Genomic DNA, 22402 nt, shown 5'->3' on the forward strand with positions numbered 1-22402 from the left:
GGGAATGTTGTAGTGCATGATGATGAATTCTTCTGGCTTAGCTATGCAACCAGATACAATGGTCCTTTTGGAAATCTATATGGGATTCATGGTGCCTGTTGATAAGCACCTGGGTTTTCTATTTTATCTTCTCTCTTCCTCGTCATTGACCCTCAGTGGGAAGTGCCTTGCGCTAAATTCACTGTGTTTAATCTGCAGAAGCAACAAATAGCCTTCAGCGATGAGTCATGGAATACAACGCTGCTGCCCACATCTGTTTATTATCCTGTGCTTCATAGTGGTCAAGAACCAGATTCAATATCCAGTCCCTGTTCACAAGAGAGAGTAGTTTGTTATTCAGAATGCATGCAAAATATTGAATGCAGTGTTGTTCAGTGAGTTTAAACTGGTCCATTTTCAGTTTTATGCTCTAGGAACAAATTAGATACCCAAGTTTTAAACGTGAATGTTGGCAAAATAATTTATGCATACAAATTTAATGTTTTCTAGAATTTGCTTCCATAGTCTAGTTTATTTTTTCTTTTAAAAGAGGGTGTATTAGCATGCAAGTTTGCATAGATTTTGTTACAGTTCTGCATAGTTGCCATGTCTTACTCAATCTTATCAGCTGCGGCTGCCCATGCCTCTGGAAAGAGAAGCATCATGACAGGTACCCTTTAAAGGGATTGTCACAATAACCACATATTCCATCTATCCACAGCTGGGCAGTGATCTAACTTCTGGTACCTGGAAGCGTTTATAAGCATAGGAGGCCTGAGTCTTATATGTAAATGGAACAATGTATGCACTGCTGCTCCATTTATTATCCATTGGATTGCTGGAGCTTTCCATCAGTCACATAGACAATTATTAAATGGCAGTGCACACCTGTGACTACTCCATTTGAATGGGGTACAGGCCAATTAAAATTTTGGATACATTGCTGTCCTTGCATAGAACATAACGAAGATCTGACTCTTACCAAACCACGCTACCCCGAGGTCCTCCTGCAGCATCTTCAGGTCTCCGTTTTATGCTTCCGCCTCTACTTCCGAGACAGATTAACTTAGCCAATCACTGACTGAGGCAGGACAGAGCCACCGACAGTGATTGGCTGAGTGGATTGTCAAAGCTGAGACAAGTAGGGATGTGGGGGCATTTAGCTGGGGACCTAAGGAACCCCCGGGGGATCCTGGTTAGGTAAGAATCTAATCTTCATTATGTTCGATGCAAGGGCAGCAATAATAAGAAAAATGTAAAAGGCTGGAGCACCCATTTAGGAGTGTAAGGGGTCACATTGGTTATACCACCATTAATCATACTTATCCCTTCATTCAGCCTACTTTTCAGATCTATATGCTAATTGTGTGGGACTAGTTAACTGTATTCAGTCCAATAATCCCAAATGATCCATTGCCAGCATGCTGTGGTCTGCATACTTGTTTGACAAGTTGCTGACATATACCTTCAATGTACTGATAAAATGCAATGTGAATATTGCTGTTTTATACATACAGTAGTTTTACTATTTTTAAAACTATGGAATCTCCACTTGGACAGAGTCCACCCAATGAATAAATATGTTCCACTTTATTGTGCCAATTGCATATCAAAAAGAACACAATGTTTTGGCTCTAACAAATGGTGAGCCTTTCTCAAGTATACTACAATGTTGTGCAATAGACTCTTCTAAACATAGATAAACCAATCTTAAAGCGAATATATGTTGTTTGTTGTCCACTGTTAGGGGCCTATTCCACAGAGCGATAATCGGGCCGATTATCGCTCCGTGGAATAGAGAAAACGATCAGCCGTTGATTGTGTCATCAGCTGATCGTTCATTTAGGTTCAAACCTAAAATCATCGGTCGCCACCCGCACATCGCTGGTGGAATAACGATGCGCGGCGGGCGACCGACGATTCCATAAGCAACATACATTACCTAACCATGTTGCAGGGCTTCTTCTACGCTCCTCTTCCTCCTGGTCCCGCACACAGCAGCAGCTTCATTGTGGCCTGTTAGCTGACTGACCGCTCAGCCACGGCTAGTAATTGGCTGAGCGGTCTGTCAGCCCAGACAGGCCGCACCGAAGCTGCTGCTGCGCACGGGAACGGGAGGAAGAGGAGTGCAGGAGAAGCCAGGCAACATGGTTAGATAATGTATGATGTTTAAACAAGGGCTGAAAGGACATCGGTAACGATGTCCCAGCAGCCCTCGCTAAACAATTATCGGGCTGTGGAATAGGTCCAGTAAACGAGCACCGATTTTGTGGGATTTTTGGGGTGTCCGTTCTGTAATTACAGACCGTATTACATGTCCTTTTTTTTTTTTTTTGTCACGCAAAAAAAACTGGATGTATGAATAGCACTATTGAAAATAATGGGTTGTAATGGATTCCGTATTTTTGAATTTGTGAATTTAGCTTCACAGTCAGTAGCAGAAGGCACATTGAGTAGGTGGTGCTTGTCTGCTTTCTACTACTGAGGCCTAATTCACACGTCAGTATTTTTCATCCGTTTTCCCGGACCAGGAAATACGGAATCCATTACAACCCATTATTTTCAATGGTGCTATTCATACATCCAGTTTTTTTTGCGGAGTCGCAATCCTTGACAAAAAAACGGACATGTTGTAATACGGTCCGTAATTACGGAACGGACGCCTCAATAGAAGTCTATGGAGAGCACAAAATTTGCGGAGAGTAAAGTGCAATCTGCAAAACCATCCGCAAAATTATCCGTATCACGGATCCGTTTTTTTGTGACATCACCAACCTCCTCCTGCCAGAAATATCCTGCCTGATAGAAATGACTGTGAAATGGCCCCCAGACGACCATGTGACCTTTTTTCTTGGGGGGGGGGGGAGAGACAGCAAATTACATAATTTTTGCCATTCCCTCTTTTTTCTTCACTCCACCTTTTTTTGCGGATCCGCAAAAAACGGATTAAAAAAACAGAACCTAACCTATTTGCGGATGAAAAATAGAGGATCCAGATTTTCATCCAGGAAAAATGACGTGTGAATGTGGCCTGACTGTTTTACTACACTGGACTGTGCTGCAGTAGGAGATTAGGCAGCTGCAAGGTGTAGCAGAGCTGAAACGGTAATAAAAAACAACAGCAGGATATACACAGGAACAGACTTGCAGCAGAGTCTGTCCCCTGCACGGCAGCATCTCTGTGCGACCTCCGTTTGAGTGTAATACAGTGTATAGGCCTGGCCCTTTATGGGCAGGCCAGGAACTGCAACCATGGAGGAAGAAGCAGCAAAGAGACCAGAGGAGAGAGAGCCTGGATCAGTGGTCATGGTGGCAGAGCAACAATTGTGGCCTGGTGACTGAGTGCTGAGACAAGCCGGACAAACAATGTTTGCATGTAGTTAGTATGCATGTCTGTGTGCTTGTATCTGTGTTGAGGGAATGAGTGACTATACATTGGGAGCAAATTGAGCCAACAAGGAGTGCTGTATTAGTGATGTCCATGCACTGAGGCTACCTACTGACGCCTCTCTGAGGTACTTCATAGTGCTGCATCCATTGCATTGCAATCTACCCGTGCAAAGAGAAGTGTTCCTGTGGAAAGCCTCTTGCTGTACACATTGTGCAGAATCCCGCTACATAAAATGAATCACAAGCCTCCAGCAATATGCCAAACAAGCGGTTATGAAAATGAAAGATGTAATGAATTGATGATTACATTGCCTCCTTGGCAAGACTAAAGGTTTTCATTACAATATTCTTTTGGCTAAAAAAACAACAAGATATCCTTAGTTACATATGGATAAATGTCTTCCATGGGATTTCTTGTAATATAATGTTTTTGAAAGAGAAATGCTCATTGTCTTCATATAAACATATTCCAAAATAACATTCTCTGCATAGGAAGCATTTGAAATAGGGTAATGGTGTGGGAGAGCCTGTTTGTGCCAGCAAGTAGTTCTAGATGGTTTCCATAGAAAAGGGGTTCATAGTAAATTAAAATGTGGGGATATACAGATAAATCATCGTTATATTAATACTGTAGATGTGCGGTTAATATTTCTGTATGTGATCCTGTATATGCCATGTGTCCAGGTAACTAAAGCAACGGCAACAGTATGAAATTTTTATTAACTAGGTTCCTTTTAGGGTGGGTTCACACTCCATTTTTGCAGTCAGTTGTTTTCATACAATTTGGAAAAAAAAAAAAAAAAAAGATTGGATGAAAAAACTGATGCATTTGTGTGCATCCGTTTGGATCTGTTTTTCCATTGACTTCCATTATAAAAAAAAGAAGTGTAAAAAGGGATCAAAACGCATTCCGTGCTTTTTTTTTTTTTTTTTTTTTTTTTTTTTTTTTTTTTTTAGCGTACACAAAAACATGGTAAACTGTGTTTTGCGTACTCTTAAAAAAAACTGAAGTGTTCCGTTTCCTGATCCACTTTTATTATGGAAGTCAATGGAAAAATGGATGCACACAAATGCATCCATTTTTTCATTAGTGTTTTTGCATAAAACAGATGAAAAAAAATTAATGGTCTATACCAATATAGCCTACGATAGCATTATCCTGGCTATTCTTTACAGTTGGAATAATGGAATCAGGCAGGTAACGTTGTCTTGGTATTCACAAATTGCAGACTAATCCATCATACTGCCAGAAGGGAGAGTGTAATTTATCACTCTGCAGAATATTTTTCTGTTGCTCCAGTGGTGGAGGCTTTACACCACTCCATCCAAAGCTTGGCATTGTGATTAGTGACTTTGCAGAGTGTTGGTGACTTTTATGCTCTATGGGTCTCAGCACCCACCAACCCTGCTCTATAACCTTATGTGTCCTGCCATTTAGTGGCTCAGTTGCTGTGGTTCCTAAATGTTTCCGCTTTTCATTAAAGGGAACCTGCCCGGTATAACCAGCAAACTTACTTTTATAAAGTCCCGCACTCTGTTAATAAGGGCCAACCAGTCATCTGGGTCCCCTTTCCTTTTGCCAAGTAGTAGGTTGCCAAGGGCCAACCATCTCTGTGTAACGTACTCGAGATACAGCGCTGACATGCCCAGAGACTGTGACTGCTTGGCAAAGGGTAAACCTGTCTTAAATTGTCTTTTAGATATACAGGGTAGCTAGAAATCGACTATTACCTACAAGGTTTTGGGGTTCTTTTTATTACACTTATGGAAGTAGATGCCAAGCATGTGAAAATACTTCTGGGGTATCTTCAAATGTCATTTAGCCACTAAGGAAGCAGATGCTCTGTTATTTGCCTCCAGCACAGAATAAGAAACTGAAAACCTTCTGAGAGTAGGAAACATATATTTAATATAGAACTTTCAGGGTAGACACTGGGCTTCTATTAGCTCCTCTCTGTGGAGAACATTGGGTTATTAGATGCTGTGAAGCAATAGAGTAGATTGAATACATTCTAGGGTAAAATAAGCCCAAACCAGGAGATGCTATAAAGGCACCATTATTATCTTTTAGGCTGCCATAATTGCCTTTTTGTTTTGTTTATTTTTTTTATTTCTTTTGCTAAAAATCAGCAGCCAGAGTTTAGCTTGGAGTCAGTAGGGAATAAGGAAATGCCATACCAACACGTCTATTCCTTAATGATGGTTATGGTGGGTAGGCCAGAAAAAAGCCATACAAAATGTGTTTCTGTAGGAAGCCTTAAGTGTCACTGTCGTTAATTTATTTTTATTTTTTTTTTGCAGAAATCAATAGTCCAGGCGATTTTTAAGCTTTGTAATTTTTAAACTTTGTAATTTGGTTTATTAGCCAAATATGCCATTATCTGCATGTAAAAAGCCTTTTCCCAGGTCCCCCCTCCCTCCTCTCCTTTCTGTCATCCACTGCTCAGAATCAGAAAATCTCGACTGTTTTTTCATCAGTCGGATCCTGTCTGGTCTATGAAGAGGGGAGGGGGAAGGACGAAGGAGGAGATTGGATGGCAGCTGAGAGCTAAGAACAAAGGATTGCTTAGCGGGGGACCTATTCACAGTGCTATTCAGAGGTCAGAGAGGTCCTTGGTGCCTGTCAAAGGAGAGAGCCCGGGATGTGAATGTAAATTAACTCTTTGTTGCCCTGTTTTGCTGCTTTTACTTTCCCTCTCCATAGGAAAACCATGAAGACGGAGGGAGAGCTTTTTCATGATAAAAATTCATTTTTCGCCTAAAAAGACCAATTACAAAGTTTCTTAAAATCGCCTGGACTATTGATTTCTGCAATAAAAATTTTAACGACAGTGACACTTTAACCCCTTAGTGACCGCCATGCTGCCTTTTCACGGCGGCCACTAATGGGCTTTATTCCGATGCGTACGCCTTTTAACGGCGGGCGCATCAGAATAAATTACTGCCCGGCGGCGGCTGCAGGACGGGTGATCAGCGGTCAGTGTGACCGCTGACACCCTCCTGTAACTGCCCGAAGCAGAGGATTCTCCGCTCCGGGCAGTTTAACCCGTTAAATTCCGCTGTCAAACCATGACAGCGGCATCTAACGGGTCCCGGTGGATCCCGAACGGCGCCGTGAATCACTTACGTGATCGCGATGTCCCGCGGCGCCGTCCGGTCCTCCGATGTCTCCATGGTGATCCTAATGAAGGTCCCCGGGGTCACCATGGAGATGCCTGATGCTGACAGGGGTGGCCGCGGCTATTGCCTGTCAGCATGAGGCATGATACAATACATTGCAGTACATCAGGTACTGCAGTGTATTGTATCAGTGATCAAAGTATTTTAAACTAGTGTACAGTAATGTACAATAGTGTAAAAGTAAAAAAAAGTTAGAAAAAGGTGCACCAAACACAACACAGCCCCCCCAATAATAAAGATGCATTACATTCCCTATACCCAATAAAACATGACATAAGTGATCAAAAACACAAATCCTATACATTTTTGGTATCGTTATGTCCGTAACGACCCAATCTATAAAACTATATCAATAATTATATCGCACGACACACACTGTAAAAAAAAATAAAAAAAAACAGTACCAGAATAGCTGTATTTTATCAATCCACTTTAGAAAATACGTCATAAAAGAGATCAAAAAGTCATATACATATAAAACTTGGTATCAATAGAAACTACAGATCTTCCCGCAAAAAATAAGCCCAAAACCAGCTCTGTCGCGCAAAAGATGAGAACGCTATGGATCTTGCAATGCGGCGACAGTTTTTGTGGGTTTTTGCTAGGAAGATAGTTTCTATTGCGCCAAAGTAATAATAGTTAAAAAAAACCTATACAAATGTGGTATCGCCGTAACCGTAGTGACCCAGAGAATACATGTATTATGTTATTAGTGACCGCCGATACGGATTTTTACGGCGATCACTAATGGGCTCTATTCTGCTGCCATCAGCTCTTTATGGCGATGGTGCAGAATAGTGCAGCGGCGCCGGTAATGCCCGCAGCCCCCTCCTCTCAGCTACCGGAGGTAGCTGAGGGGTTGGGGCAGAGTGTGGGGTCAGTCCTGGCAAGTCCCCTCACCGGCGATCGGCCGGCCACCGGTAACAGACATTGCCAGCGCAGCTGAACGCTTTCATCTCTTCTTACCGTGAATCCACAGTGAGAGGAGATGAGAACATGTCCCCCCCCATCCCCAGAATTAACCCTAGTGACCTGGTCACTGACCCTCCCCTCCCAGGGCGGCCATCTGATCCAAGATGGCCGCAGCCATCTCTGTTAACAGACTCTGTTCACAGTGATGGATTCCTAAAAATTATCAAAGCTTCATTCTCTCCACCAACGGAGGAGAGACATTACAGGGGCGCTGCAAACGCACCTGGCTCTCAGAAACTTCTTCAGAAAAATCATGCACTGAAAATGCTAATTGGCGCTCCCTTTCTTCTGAACCCCGCTGTGTGCCCACACAGTGGTTTATGCCCACATAGGGGGTACCGTTCTACTCAGGAGTACCTGCATTACATATATTGGGATGAGTTTTCGCCCCTGTTCCTCGTGAAATTGAGAAATTTCAAACTAAACAAACATGTTATTGGAAAAATTACATTTTTTCATTTTTACTGTCTTCTTTTGAATACTTTCCTCTAATACTTGTGGGGTCAAAATGGTCACCACACCCCAAGATGTATTCTTTGAGGGGTGTACTTTCCAAAATGGGGTGACTTTTGGGGGGGGGTGTTCTATTCTGCTGACACTACAGCGGCTCTGCAAACGCACCTGGCACTCAGGAACTTCTTCAGCAACATCTGAACTGAAAATGCTAATAGGCGCTCCTTCCCTTCTGAGCCCCGCTGTGTGCCCATACAGTTGTTTACGCCCACATATGGGGTACCATTGTACTCAGGAGGACCTGCGTTACAAAATTTGGCGTGCATTTTCTCTTATGTTTATTATTAAAATGAGATACTTTAATCTTAACAAATATATTATTGGAAAATTTCTATTTTCCATTTTTTTCCGGACTAATTGTGAATACTTTCCTTCAGCCCCTGTAGGGTTAAAATGATCATTTTACCCCTAGATTAATTCTTTAAGGTGTCTAGTTTCCAAAATGGGGTCACTTATGGGGGTTTCCAGTATACAAGCCTCCTAAATCAACTTAAAAAAAGAACTGGTCCCTAAAAAATCAGTTTTGGAAATTTCATGAAAATTTGATAATTTGCTGATACATTTCTAATGGTACTTTTACACGGTGCGATAATTCGGCCGATCGCACGATTAACGATTTTGAATGGACGATGAACGATTTTATAACGATCAGCGTTTAGACGGAACGATACATGGTACGGAAAATTCGCTATGCGATCGTTTAAGCCTATCTCACACATAGGGGAAATCGTTGAAAGAATGTTTACACTGAACGATCTGCAAATTTTTTGCGAACGATCAACGATGATTTGTGAACATGTTGAAAGATCAAAATGAACGATTTTTTGCTCATCGTTTAATCATTCGCTGCGTTTATACGTACGATTATCGTTCGAATTTGACCGTTATCGTGCAAAAACGAACGATCAATCGTCCCGTGTAAAAGTACCATAAGCCCCGTAACACCCTAAAAAAGTGAAATATGTTTACGAAATGAAGCCAGAATAAAGAGGACATATTGATGATGTGACTTACTAATTTTTGTCATGTGCCTTTTTTTTTTTTTAGAAGCAAAGAATTTCAAAGTTCGTAAAGTGCAAAATTTTCTAATTTTTCATTATATTTTGATGTTTTTCACAAAAAACACACAAGACAGTGACCAAATTTTGCCACTAACATAAAGTACCATATGTTACGAAAAAACAATCTCAGAATCGCTAGCATACGTTAAAGAATCAATGACCTATAAGCGCATAAAGTGAGACAGGTCAGATTTTGCAAAATGAGCCTGGTCATTAAGGCCCAAACAGGCTTGGTCCCTAAGGGGTTAAAGGGGTTTCCCCTTGATACAAACTTGGTAAAATCAGATGCGTACCACATACACATATGTACAGGAGCATAAATGTGCATTTTTTTTAGTAAACTAACTTACATCACTGTACTCCCATTCTCTCCATGAATTTAATAACTTTTTAGTTTAATCTGTGAACGGTTACCCTACTTCCTAGAGACTGTTGTGATCATACTCGGCTCACCTTAGTGGGTCGTAACTAAGGGCACCAGGTTAACAAAACAAACCAGACATGATGAGAATTAGGAAGTCTGTACCTCTCAAACAGTACGTTTCCAGAAAGGCTTGTACATATCAAATGTGTTTCATTTCACATAATGCAACCAATTAGACCTAGTTTTCTTAATGACCTAACCCTTTTATGTAATTTGTACTATTAGTCTTTACCTAGAAATTATGTCATCTATTATTCTCAAGAAACATCAACGTATGTGCATGCTCTACAACAGGAATGTCAAACTCTCGCTTGTGGGCCAAATCTGGTCTGCAGTGCCAATATTTTTGTCCTGCAGATTGGACCGCCTGTATTATAAATTTATGCAGGATGCACCCGGTGCAGACAGCATGTGTGATGATACTGCCATGCTGCATGTGCCAAGACGCAGCCGGGTGCATCCTGCAGGCAGAGGTACCAATAAAAGGTAAGCCAACCCATTCACCCACAGGGAAGAAGCAAATCACCATATAGGGCACTAATGGGGGGGGAGTAGTTACTATGAGGTGTGCTAATGGGATAATAAACAACTGTCTGTGGCACTATTGAGGGAACCGGCTACAAACTACCACTGTTGAGGGGAGTTGACTACTATATTAACTACTGTTAGGGGGCTAATTATTGTTTGGGACACTAATATGCCCATGCATCCATGTCACCGTTGTACATACTGCCCATGACACAGCCTGCCATAGTGGTGCCAGCACACTAGGCCGCAGCCATCTCCATAGGACATCAGTAAATGCAGCAGTGACATGGAATGCTACACTCCGCACTGACGGTGCCAGCAACTCCGCTTTTACAGTGACCGGAACACGGCATGCATGATTCCATAAATTTTAAGGTTGGCCTGCTACTTCATCCAATTTCTTAATTTTTGCCCACTGTCCATTTTAGTTTGACACCCCTGACCTAGAAGATGGTTTCTTATTCCAGAATGATTGTTACTTCTACTTCCCCACATTTGAATATGGAAAAAATTGCCGCACACACTTTTTGTTTGTCCTCCTCATGAGTATAATGTTTTAGTGATGTTTTTATTTTTAATGTTGTGTACATGCATCTCTTTCTGTTTGTAGTCATATAGAGAAGCTTATGCTATACTATAGCAGGTGTGTTGTAGGGAGGAAAAAAAAACAACTAAACCCAAAACACTGTGTGTGAAGAATGTACCATATTCTACTATAGAATTAAAATAATATCTGACCACAAGATTTTTAACAGAAAAACAGCCCCACAGCCTGCCGAACGGGCCCCCATAGCATTTGTATGGTGTGCCAAAAGTAGCTACGCCATTGCTTGGAGAATTGCATAACTTGTATAGTTGCAAGGGAAACATTGCTTGACAGCCTTTGGCTTTTTTTTTTACACATTCTGTATTTCCGCAATTGCAGACAGACTACAGACCCATTTATTTAAATGCCTCGATCTGCAAAGAAAAACCAGGCAGGTCCTAGTTCGGACCTGCAATTGTGGAATGGATCACTATTGTCCAATTAACGGCTCTGTGGATTCTGGACATGTAAGTGCAGCTGTCTGTAGCTACAGACAGCCCTACAGTATAGAGATAAGTGAACCGGGTTCGGGTTCGAGTCCATCCGAACCCGAACATTCGGTATTTGATTAGCTGGGGCTGCTGAACTTGGATAAAGCTCTAAGGTTGTCTGGAAAACATGGATACAGCCAATGACTACACCCATGTTTTCCACATAGCCTTAGGGCTTTATCCAAGTTCAGCAGCCACCGCTAATCAAATGCCGAAAGTTCGGGCTCGGATCGACTCGAGCATGCTCAAGGTTCGCTCATCTCTACTACAGAACTTACATAGTAACATAGTAAGTAAGGTTGAAAGAATACAAGAGTCCATCAGGTTCAACCTAGGGAAACCCTACTGTGTTGTTCCAGGGAAGGCAAAAACCCCTATGAGGCAGACGACAATTGCCCCACCACAGGGAGAAAAACTCCCTCCAGACTCCAATGGCAACCAGAATAATCACTGGATCAACGTATCACCGGAAATCTAATGCCCATAACTTGTAATATTATATTGTTCAAGAAAAGCATCCAGGCCTCCCTTGAACTTATTTAATGAATCGGACATGACAACATCATGTGGCAGAGAGTTCCACAGTCTTACCGCTCGTACAGTAAAGAACCCGCGTCAATGCTGATGATAAAATCTTCTTTCCTCTAGACGTAGAGGATGCCCCCTAGTCATGGTTACAGACCTAGGAGTAAAAAGATCACTACAAAAATCTCTGTACAGTCCATTCATATATTTGTACATTGTGATCAGATCGCCCCTAAGACGTCTTTTTTTCTAGCGTCTTTTTTTCTAGCGTAAATAACCCCAAGCTTGATAACCTGTCCTGGTACTGTAACCCACCCATTCCCTTAATGACCTTTATTGCCCTCCTCTGCACCCGCTCCAGTTCAGCTGTGTCCTTCTTATATACCGGTGCCCAAAACTGTACACAGTATTCCATGTGTGGTCTGAGCAGTGATTTATAAAGAGGCAAAACTATGTTCTCATCTTTAGCGTCTATACCTCTTTTGATGCATCCCATTATTTTATTAGCCTTGGCAGCTACTGCCTGGCACTGATCACTAAAGTTGAGTTTACTGTCCACCAATACCCCCAGGTCCTTTTCGGAAGTAGTTTTACCCAGTGTTTTATTATTTAGCACATAACTGTACTTATTATTTCTATGGCCCAAGTGCATAACCTTACATTTATCCACATTAAACTTCATTTGCCATTTCACCGCCCAAGCCTCTAGCTTCTCCAAATCCCTCTGTAATATGATATTATCATTCTCTGTGGTGATTACTTTACCCAGTTTAGTATCATCTGCAAAAATGGAGATTCTGCTCTGTAGCCCCTCAAAAAGATCATTAATAAAAATATTAAAAAGAAGTGGACTCAACACTGACCCCTGTGGTACCCCACTTGTAAATGTAGTGTTAGTCTTTTTGTGGTACCCCAGGGGTAATGTTGCAGCAGGCTAACTGGAAGTAGTAGTCCTTAAAGGGGTGCTCCAGCATGGGGGGCACTTTCTGGGGGGGACCGGGGAGGAGGTGGCTGAAATAAAAGATGTCCACTCACCTCCCCGGTTCCAGCAGCGGGTCACTCATCACGGCGCTCCGGTTCCTGGCCACTTCCTGGTGTCTGATGCCGCCCGAGACGCTACATCTCAGGGCCGCTCAGCCACTCAGTGAAGGAGGCGGGATCCGAGCGGACTTCAAACGGATCCCGCCTCCTTCACTGAGTGGCTGAGCGGCCCTGAGACATAGCATCTCGGGCGGCGTCAGACACCAGGAAGCGGCTGGGGACCGGAGCGCCGCGATGAGTGACCCGCCGCTGGAACCGGGGAGGTGAGTGGACGTCTTTAATTTCAGCCACCTCCTCCCCGGTCCTCCCCAAAAAGTGCCCCCACACTGGATAACCCCTTTAAGATGTGTCACACGGCAAGGTGGTATAGCTTACCCGATGTTTCCTACTACTACTTTTTGTCAGTGTAGTTGCTTCAAGGATGCAAAGTGTAAGAGTAAAACCAAGAAATAACTAGAAATAACCTGATTAAACACACTGGTCTGTCCATTAGGAGCATTGCTGGCAGACATGTGGCTCCAGCAAAGGCCAGACTAACACTCTTAGTGCTTTGTGCTTGGTTTGTAGAATGACAATCTTTTGTTTTGTAAAAATAAATAAATACACATATATATATATATATATATATATATATATATATATATATGTTAAACTATGATTTAGTGGAAATGCTCTGGGTATTACTTGGGGATGTCTCTGCACAGACTGTGAATTAACAGTGATCTAGCTGCAGTTACAGAGAATGGGTCTATTGTGCTACATAGGCCGAAGTACCCCCAGGACTTCTGGAGGAAATCCAGGACACAGTTAGAAATCCATTAGGCGGCATATATGTTGCCTATTTAAACTCTATTGTAAGTTTGGACAGAGATGGAGTCTGACATTATGTGTTTTAAATAGTAAAATAAGTGAACAGACAAGAATATACTGGTCTAGAAAGAGTTAAAATTTAAACTCAGTAATAATTCTTTTGCTGGTGCATTAGGTGGTTGTTTATAGTCTTATACTATTAGCTGTGTAAAAAACAAATGTAAAAGTTTATCTGAGAGAACGCTGATTTAACTGGGTCTCACATTTTACAATTTTGTTTTTGCTTTTAACCACCTTTGATTCCATTGTACACCAAACGCACATCTGTCAGCAAGAACACTCATTGTTGTTTCTTAGCTGTAATTGCACAAAGAAGGGTTGTATTAAAGGGGTTATCTGACCTAACGGGGAAAAGAGTTAAGACAGGGATACTTTTTATTTTATTCCATTTGTGCCCTGGATCCCAAAATTGCTGCTCTGCTTCACCCACATCTCCTGTTTCATGATCGATGCATCTTGTCCCAACGACCTGTTTCAGCTTAGAGCTGTCCATCATGGCTCGGCCCTGCCATCCAGTCCTTTCTCTAAGGCTGGGTTCACTCTGCGTTTTCAGCATCCGTTTAACGCATCCGTTTTTTTTTAACCGTCAAAAAAGTACTGTCAACAGTACTTTATTGTGCGTTAAAAAAAAAACGCATCCATTTGGATCTGTTTTTTTTTTTTATAGTGGAAGTCAATGGAAAAACGGATCAAAAACGGATGCACACGAATGCATCCGTTTTTTTGCAATCCGTTTTTTGCAAAAAAACGGATCCGTTAAACGGATGCTGAAAACGCAGTGTGAACCTAGCCTAAGTGCCCTCCCACACAACAGTGCACATGAGTGTTAATAGAGTCCAGTGACTTCGGAGGTGGGCATTGTTTGCTAGACCAGTGATTTTCAACCTTTTTTGAGCCGCGGCACACTTTTTATACTTAAAAAATCCCGGGGCACACCACCAACCAAAATGGCACAAAATGACACTAACACAGTACATATTATACATATAGTTAATAATATACATTCTAAATGTATTTATACTCACTCAGTGTGAAACCTGGGCCTGTTTTCTTCTCCCCCCTGTGCTTCTCTCCTGTGCTTCCCTCCACCATACTTCTCCCCCCTACTTCTCTCCTGTGCTTCTCTCCACCATACTTCTCCCCCATGCTTCTCTCCTGTGCTTCTCTCCACCATACTTCTCTCCCCCCTGCTTCTCTCCTGTGCTTATCTCCACCATACTTCTCCCCCCTGCTTCTCTCCCCCATGCTTCTCTCCTGTGCTTCTCTCCACCATACTTCTCTCCCCCCTGCTCCTCTCCGCTGTTTCTCTCCCCGATCCCCATGTTTCTCTCCCCTGTTTCTCTCCCCCATGCTTCTCTCCCCCATCCCCAGGTTTCTCTTCCTGTCTCTCCCCCCCTGTTTCTCCCCCATGCTTATCTCCCCCATCCCCATGTTTCTCTACCCCATCCCCAGGTTTCTCTCCCCCATTGTTTTCTCCTGTTTCTCTCCCCTATCCCCAGGTTTCTCTTCCTTCTCACCTCCTCCAAGATGGTCGCCGCTGCTGTCCGCCTCACCTACTGGCCGCCCGTAGGGCCCGGACGTGCTCCTCCAATCAGCGGAGACTGGGAGCGTGGTGCGCTGCGGCGGGCCGTAGCGCACAAGTTGATTGGATGCGTGCATCACGGCCCGCCGCAGTGCACCACGCTCCCGGTCTCCGCTGATTGAATAGGAGGAGCACGTCCGGACGCTACAGGCGGCCAGTAGGTGGGGCGATCTGCAGGGGCACCATAGTTTGGGGAAGTTTCCTCGCAGCACACCCGACCTTGTGTCGCGGCACACTGGTTGAAAATCACTGTGCTAGACTAATTGCACTGTGTATTGCAATAGGCTTCTTGTTAGCATTCTGGTCCTTTTTTTTTTTCTTTAATTACTGCAGATATATATATATATATATATATATATATATATATATATATATATATATAATCAATGTGTGTATATTAGTATAAATTGCATTAGGAATAATTCTATCATATCATGGAGTACTGGTATTGCACTGGTATTATTTCAACTGGATATGGGTTTTGCAGAAGCCTACTGGGAAGTCTGATGGTGCCAACAAAAGCATAAAAATGTGGCTTTTTATATCAAATCCTAACTATCCCACTATGGATGTTTTGAGGGGTTTATTCACTTGGTCAGGCTTTTATGTTAAATCTAATACAGCCCAGCATTACGAGTAATAAATGGAATCTCTCAGTGAAGCACATCTAGAATATTTCATCATTCACTTCTCCTGGAACAATTTTGTCAGTAGCAGAATATTGACTCATATGTATAGCTGCTAGTGGAGCTGTGGAAAGCAAATACATTCTTGGCTGGAAAGGCTTTGTTTAGTGGTTGGGTAGTTAATGGTAGCCTGGGAGGGCTGGAGCGGTTGTCCTTGGCATGTTCTGCTTTTCATCCCTTATAGCTACGAGACCTTTCAGAGAATTGTGTTTGCTGTAGCTCTGATGGATTAGTGTTGCTGTAAGGACATGGACATATAATAATAAACACAGATTAAACTTGTTGTTATGGATAATGGCCACTGTTTGTAAAGGGTACATCAAAAGACAGATACTTCAATCTTACAAAAAAAAAAAAAATGTATTTGGTAACCTTGGCATGCTGTGAATGACGACCTGTCTGTCTATTGGTCATCCGCTATTTATGCTCTTTCACATTCTTATATCTTAAAGATAAGTAAAAACTGTCTAATTCTTAGAGTGTCTTAGACTAAGGTAAATGTGTTATATTTATGACAGTGGCTTGGCCTGCTTGAAAATCTGGTGCATCTTCATTTTCAGTCTAAAAGTGCCCGTACACCTTATTATAAGTGTGTAGGGTGACCTCCTGACTCTCCATCGACAGGCAGATGATGTTGGTGAAGAAAAAAGATGGGTGTGCTGGAGTTTTGCCACCTGTATTTTTTGTTTTCGGAGTGATGAGCCAGCGCTAGGTGTATTTTGAATGTGGTTTACACCTCTCCTCCCCATAGAGAACACGTGAACATTCGGCTGAAAGATTTTTTTGCCGACAGTTGTTTAAAGATGTGTGGTAGCCCTAAAGCGCTAGGGCCCTATTCCACGGGACGAATATCATTTGCATAATCGTTAACAATTTCAAACGACAGCTATTGCGAAAGACTTGAAATCGTTCACCCATTTACATGGAACGATAATCATTACTTATGATCGTTCTTGTGGTCGTCTTGTCGTCACTATTGCGTTCATCACTACTGCGAACGACATCTTATTCAATGCGAACAATTTGAGAACGAGCAACAATAAAAATAGGTCCAGGTCTCATTAAGCGATCAACGATTTCTCGTTCGGCCGTTAATCGTTAACTGCTATTCATCCGAACGATTATCGCTTAGATTCGAACGACTTAACGATAATCTGAACGATAAATGTCCCGTGGAATAGGGTCCTTACTGTCATTTGATCCCCCCATTTAAAATAACTTTTGACATGTCTGATGACTTGACAAAAGTTATTGATTACATTGGGTCTCAGATACCTCAGACCCCCCCCCCCCCCCCCCGAGGGAATTTCCCTGTAGAGAGCACCCCTGTAGTTTACCTTTTGTTGTTTTTTTCTTTGCTACAGGGGGATTGACTAGAAACACACATACTCACCTCACTCCTTGGCAGTCCTCCAGTGTTTACTCTTCCTTCAAGTCCTGTAAGACAGTTTGCTAGGAGAGACAGCGGCCTCTTGTGTCCTTAGGCACGAGTGACTGGCAGGACAGGAAGCCAACTGCTTCTCACTCTGTCAGTGCACTGTATTTTACCTATAAGAGCATGTAGGAAGGATGTGCGGGAGGTTTGGGACATCAGGGTAGGATGCTATGCTATGAAGCATATAGTTATCTGCTGTTACCCCTTTCGGTGCTGCAGAAAGTAATGCACAGCTTGGTTACTTTGTACCAGCCCTAGTTGCACCAACTATTAGTTTTCCTAATTTAAAAAATATGCACAAAAATTTGGTTCTTTAGTACTTTATGGGGACATTCTCTGTTACTGTTGCTTTTGGAGGTGCAGCTGAATAAAACAATTTGGATGACTTAGGGTCCATTTACACAGAAAGATTATCTGACAGATTATCTGCCAAAGATTTGAAGCCAAAGCCAGAAACAGACTATAAACAGAGATCAGGCCATAAAGAAAAGCCTGAGATTTCCCCTCTTTTCAAATCCATTCCTGGCTTTGGCTTCATATCTTTGGCAGATAATCTGTCAGATAATCTTTCTGTGTAAATGGACCCTAAGTAGAGATGAGCGAACCAGAACTTTCGGCATTTGATTAGCGGTGGCTGCTGAACTTGGATAAAGCCCTAAGGCTATGTGAAAATCATGGATATAGTCTGTATCCATGTTTTCCAGACAACCTTAGAGCTTTATCCAAGTTCAGCAGCCCCAGCTAATCAAATACCGAACGTTCGGGTTCGGATCGACTCTAACCCGGTTCGCTCCTCTCTAACCCTAAGGCTTGTAAACCAGTTATATTCCCCTTTGAGGTTTAGGCAAAAATTTGTTGGATCCACTCAGTGCTTGTACAGAAGCAGTAATATAATGAATTGGCTGCCCGGGAAACCATCTCTTGTATATGCTATATTAGATATTTGCACCACTGGTTTAAACAGTGCACAACCTGCAGCCCTCTAGCTGCTGCAACAAATTCATACCATGCAGCTGGAGGGCTGCAGGTTGTGCACCATTGGTTTATACAGGGCTACACAATGTTGGCAGAGTGGCTGCTCATATTTTAATAAGTGCTTAGAATCAGAGGAAATTTTTCAGTGGATACTTGAAGTCTATTTTTTTCACCTGACTAAAGATTAATTTTGCATCTTCCACTGTCATTCCAGCGCTGCTTATCACACTTGATTTGTGTTGACTTTCCCAGAGGTGTTTCATATGAGCAGCATGGATTCTGCCATTGCTACAATAATGTCCTAATTTTCAGCTGCTAGACTGCTTTAGATTTTCCTGCTTGCTATAAGTTTAATGTTAAGCCCCGTGTACTTAATGATAAATTGTGAGCAAGGGCTGTACGTTTTTGTGCGGCACGGAAAAATGTGCAATCACAAAAAAATAAAGTGCATGTGATAAATGTGCTCCTAAGTGTTTATCTAAAAAAAATTTTAAGGCTCTGTATTTTGTTTCAATGGGCAGATGTTTATAAGTGTGAAGAGTATAGAATAACCGATAATATATTCTGGGCCTATTCTGTACAGCAATGATTCAGGCTTCAAATGAGGCCCCAGGAGCTCCCTCTTTACCACAATCACTGTATTATAGCTTGAAATCACATCTGACAGGAAAAGCAAGGCCAGTCTTATCTAGAGGCAGGCGGCTTCAGAGGTCGGCAGTGTTTACAATGTCCAAATAGTCATTACAGCAAATTCACCAATTTTCTGAAGATTTCCACTCCTTTAATCTGATCTTGGAGAAGGAGAAGTGCATTACGTGGGAGTTCTATTTATGGATCATGTAATAATAGGTCTTCGGGTTGGCCTGTGAGCTAATTACTTTTCCCTATTGACACAGGGTTATAGAATCTCTTTGACAGCATTTCACATCCAATATGAAGATTTCTATCATTTTCTCAACAAGCCTTAAGTCTCCTTTGGCACCATACAAGGCAAGGTCAGAGCTTAGTATATTTAGATATGATTACTTACAGAAAATCTACTGGCAGACAATTAGGACAACAATATTACGCAACAGATAATACTTTAAAAAAAGCCAAGTAAGAGTTTGTTTAAAGCCTTCAAAAATGCACCATCCCCAGCTCCCATTAACTTCAATAGGAAATGCTTGAAACAGCATGAACCAATACGGAAAACTTCAATAGAATAGTATAATTTTGCCGCAATTTCGCAGCAGAAATGCAGCTCCTGAACACAGCCCCCAGGATGGTGTATAACCACTTATATATATCTTGATACCATAGAGATGGCAGCAGCATACAGATCTGGGTGGGGAGATGATGGGTCTGAGTGCAGCCAGAAGAGATCTATTATATGATGTCATCATGTAGTTCACAGAAAGTCAGAAGACCCAGCACCGACCACTTCCTCTGACACAGTAGAGGGGTATTTCGGCAATTAAAAATGATTGATCCACAATTCGCGTGTACTGGTCTATTCAGACTACATGACCACAGTAGCATTATAAGGGTCCACAAAAGATGTGTAGATGAGAAGATAAATCATTATGAAAGATCGTAAATGAGATCCTTAATTGTGTTCGCTTCCATACGGTGAATGATTGTAATTGCATTTGTATCTATATACTCTGAACGATGAGTGATTTACTGAAAGACTTCACATTAACATTGATTTTGAGGTAAGCTCAAAAGATGCGATCAGTGACATAGGAACACATTTTTGTTCTTCGTTTAATCGTTGCCGCTTTTACACCAGAAGATCATCGCTTAACCCCTTCCCGCAGAAGGTGGGTGGGTAGGTTCAGAGAGGGGTCGTGCCATGACCCCACTCTGAACTGCCACAATCCCGGCTGCTTTCTGCAGCCCGGGACTGTGGCTGTTAGCGGGTGCGGGTGATCGTCGCACCCACTAATTAGGACAGTAAAATGCAGCTGTCAAACATGACAGCTGAATTTAACTGTCCTTTAAAGCCCCTCTCCCTGGTGTCTAGTGGATGGATCCCCCCCGCGATGCGATCACGGAGGTGGGATCCGTTGTGCTAGCCAGGCCGGGACTCAGCGTCTGAATGACTCTGATTCCGGCAAGGCAAAACTATTAAATTATCACATTCCTCATCATGCACGGTAAACTGAGTAAGCGCAAAGAAATTCCAAAGTGCAAAATTGCGCATTTTTGGTCTAATCAAATACAGAAAAATTGTGATTTATGTAATCAAGGTACCAATGGAAAGTATAGGTCATGGCGCAAAAATGACACCTAAAACAGCCCCATAGACCAAAGGATAAAAGCGTTATAATGATGGTAATAGAGCAGTTTTAAGGAACATTGGGAGAGATTTATCAAACATGGTGTAAAATGAAACTGGCTCAGTTGCCCCTAGCAACCAATCCGATTTCACCTTTTCATTCCTCACAGACTCTTTGGAAAATGAAAGGTAGAATCTGATTGGTTGCTAGGGGCAACTGAGCCAGTTTCACTTTACACCATGTTTTCTTAAAGGTGTCAAATAAAATAAAAGGTATGCAAGTTGCCTATCATTTTAATCGTACCAACTTGACAAACATAGATAACAATTCAGTTTTACAATAGGGCGAATGGCGTAAACAAAACCACCCAAAAAATATTGTGTTTTATTTTTAATTTCACCTAGCTGAGGGGAGCCTTTGTGATGCTTATTGTTTAGGGACCCTTCTAACATGCAGGGGTTTTAAAAGCAAACTTGTCTTTTAATTTTTAGGTTATACTGTACAGTTTACCAATAGACCTTATTGAAGAAAGCTGTTGTCTTCCCCCATTGGTGTACAGACAGATGGGGGAATGTACTAATTTGGACCCAAGTGCAGCCTAACCTGGTGTAATGATTTGTGATTGTGTGGACCCTCATGTGTTTTTTCTTTTTCTTTATAAAGCTGACCTGGATTCGGAACACTCTCAGAGAGTTTTGGACATGGAATATGCCCAGCAGATGAAGTTAAAAGAACGACAAAAGTTCTTTGAAGAGGCTTTCCAGCAGGACATGGAGCAGTACTTGTCTACTGGATACCTGCAAATAGCAGAAAGGCGAGGCAAGTAATTACAATGCCAACATGTAGATATCTTTTTAATTCTTTTGGTATGGAGAGCATTTGCCAAAAAAGTACCTGGATCAGTGAGTAGTTTTTACATGGAGTATCACACATACAGTTGTCCATAAAAGGTTTGGCTTACACAGGCAAAAACAACACAACCACAATGATTTCCATGTCAAAATCCTGTGTAGCTGACTTTGGGTGAATTACATTACTTGGCAGACAACTCATGCATGCCACATATACATATATACATGGTATGCACCTCTGCATTATTCTGCAATTATAGTCCGTGTTGCACTATTTCAGAGACTAGCCTAGGTTCGCCTAGGTTTGTTTTTACTGATCAGGGCCCAACCATTAGTTTTTTTTTGTTTTTTGTTTTTTTACCAGATCTGCTTCTATTTACTTGTTTTGATATTTTTTAAATTTACATCAGCTTTATGCAATAGGCGAAACTGTGATTGACTTTGTGGCTGCTGTTTACCCCCATCCCATCCCAGGTTCCAGGGCTTGGAGCCCTCATCTAGGGGACATTTTATAGCATATTTTGCGGATATATTATAAAGTCCTAGATGGAAATGGCCCTTTTAAGGCACATATTTTATATAGCCTACAATAATTATGCAAATAAAAGATACAATGTGAGAAACAATGGCCGTCACATATTGTGGCTCTTCCAAATGAGCTGTTGTTATTTATACAAGTCTATATGTTCTATCTTGTGGTTTTGTTACAGAACCAATAGGAAGCATGTCTTCCATGGAGGTCAACGTAGACATGTTGGAGCAAATGGACCTGATGGACATGTCTGATCAGGAAGCACTAGACGTCTTCTTAAATTCAGGAGGCGAGGACAACAACATGCTTTCTCCTATGCTAGGTACTGATAACCTTCATTGTCATTTCTGATAACTTTTGACATGTCGTGCAGACATAACAAAACAAGATGTATTCCAGCAACAAAAGTCTTGTAAAAGCAGAGGCATATAGACAAAAAGGTTGCATGCTGAAATGCCCACTATCCCAATAGAGGGCCTGTACACACAAATCCAAGGAAAGTCCAACAGCATATGTT

The 22402-nt window shown here is 42.0% G+C and overlaps 1 protein-coding gene across 1 annotated transcript in view; it reads left to right on the forward strand.

Moving 5' to 3' along the window:
• Window positions 1–22402, forward strand: part of DTNBP1 (dystrobrevin binding protein 1) — a 104151-nt gene that overhangs the window by 68670 nt on the left and 13079 nt on the right. Inside the window, exons 8-9 of the mRNA XM_069957989.1 lie at window positions 21166–21321; window positions 22064–22207. Of these exons, the coding sequence (XP_069814090.1) occupies window positions 21166–21321; window positions 22064–22207 (300 nt within the window). The remainder of the gene's footprint in view (window positions 1–21165; window positions 21322–22063; window positions 22208–22402) is intronic.

This window comes from Dendropsophus ebraccatus, chromosome 2 (assembly GCF_027789765.1).
Source record: "Dendropsophus ebraccatus isolate aDenEbr1 chromosome 2, aDenEbr1.pat, whole genome shotgun sequence".
Classification (NCBI taxonomy): Eukaryota; Metazoa; Chordata; class Amphibia; order Anura; family Hylidae; genus Dendropsophus; species Dendropsophus ebraccatus.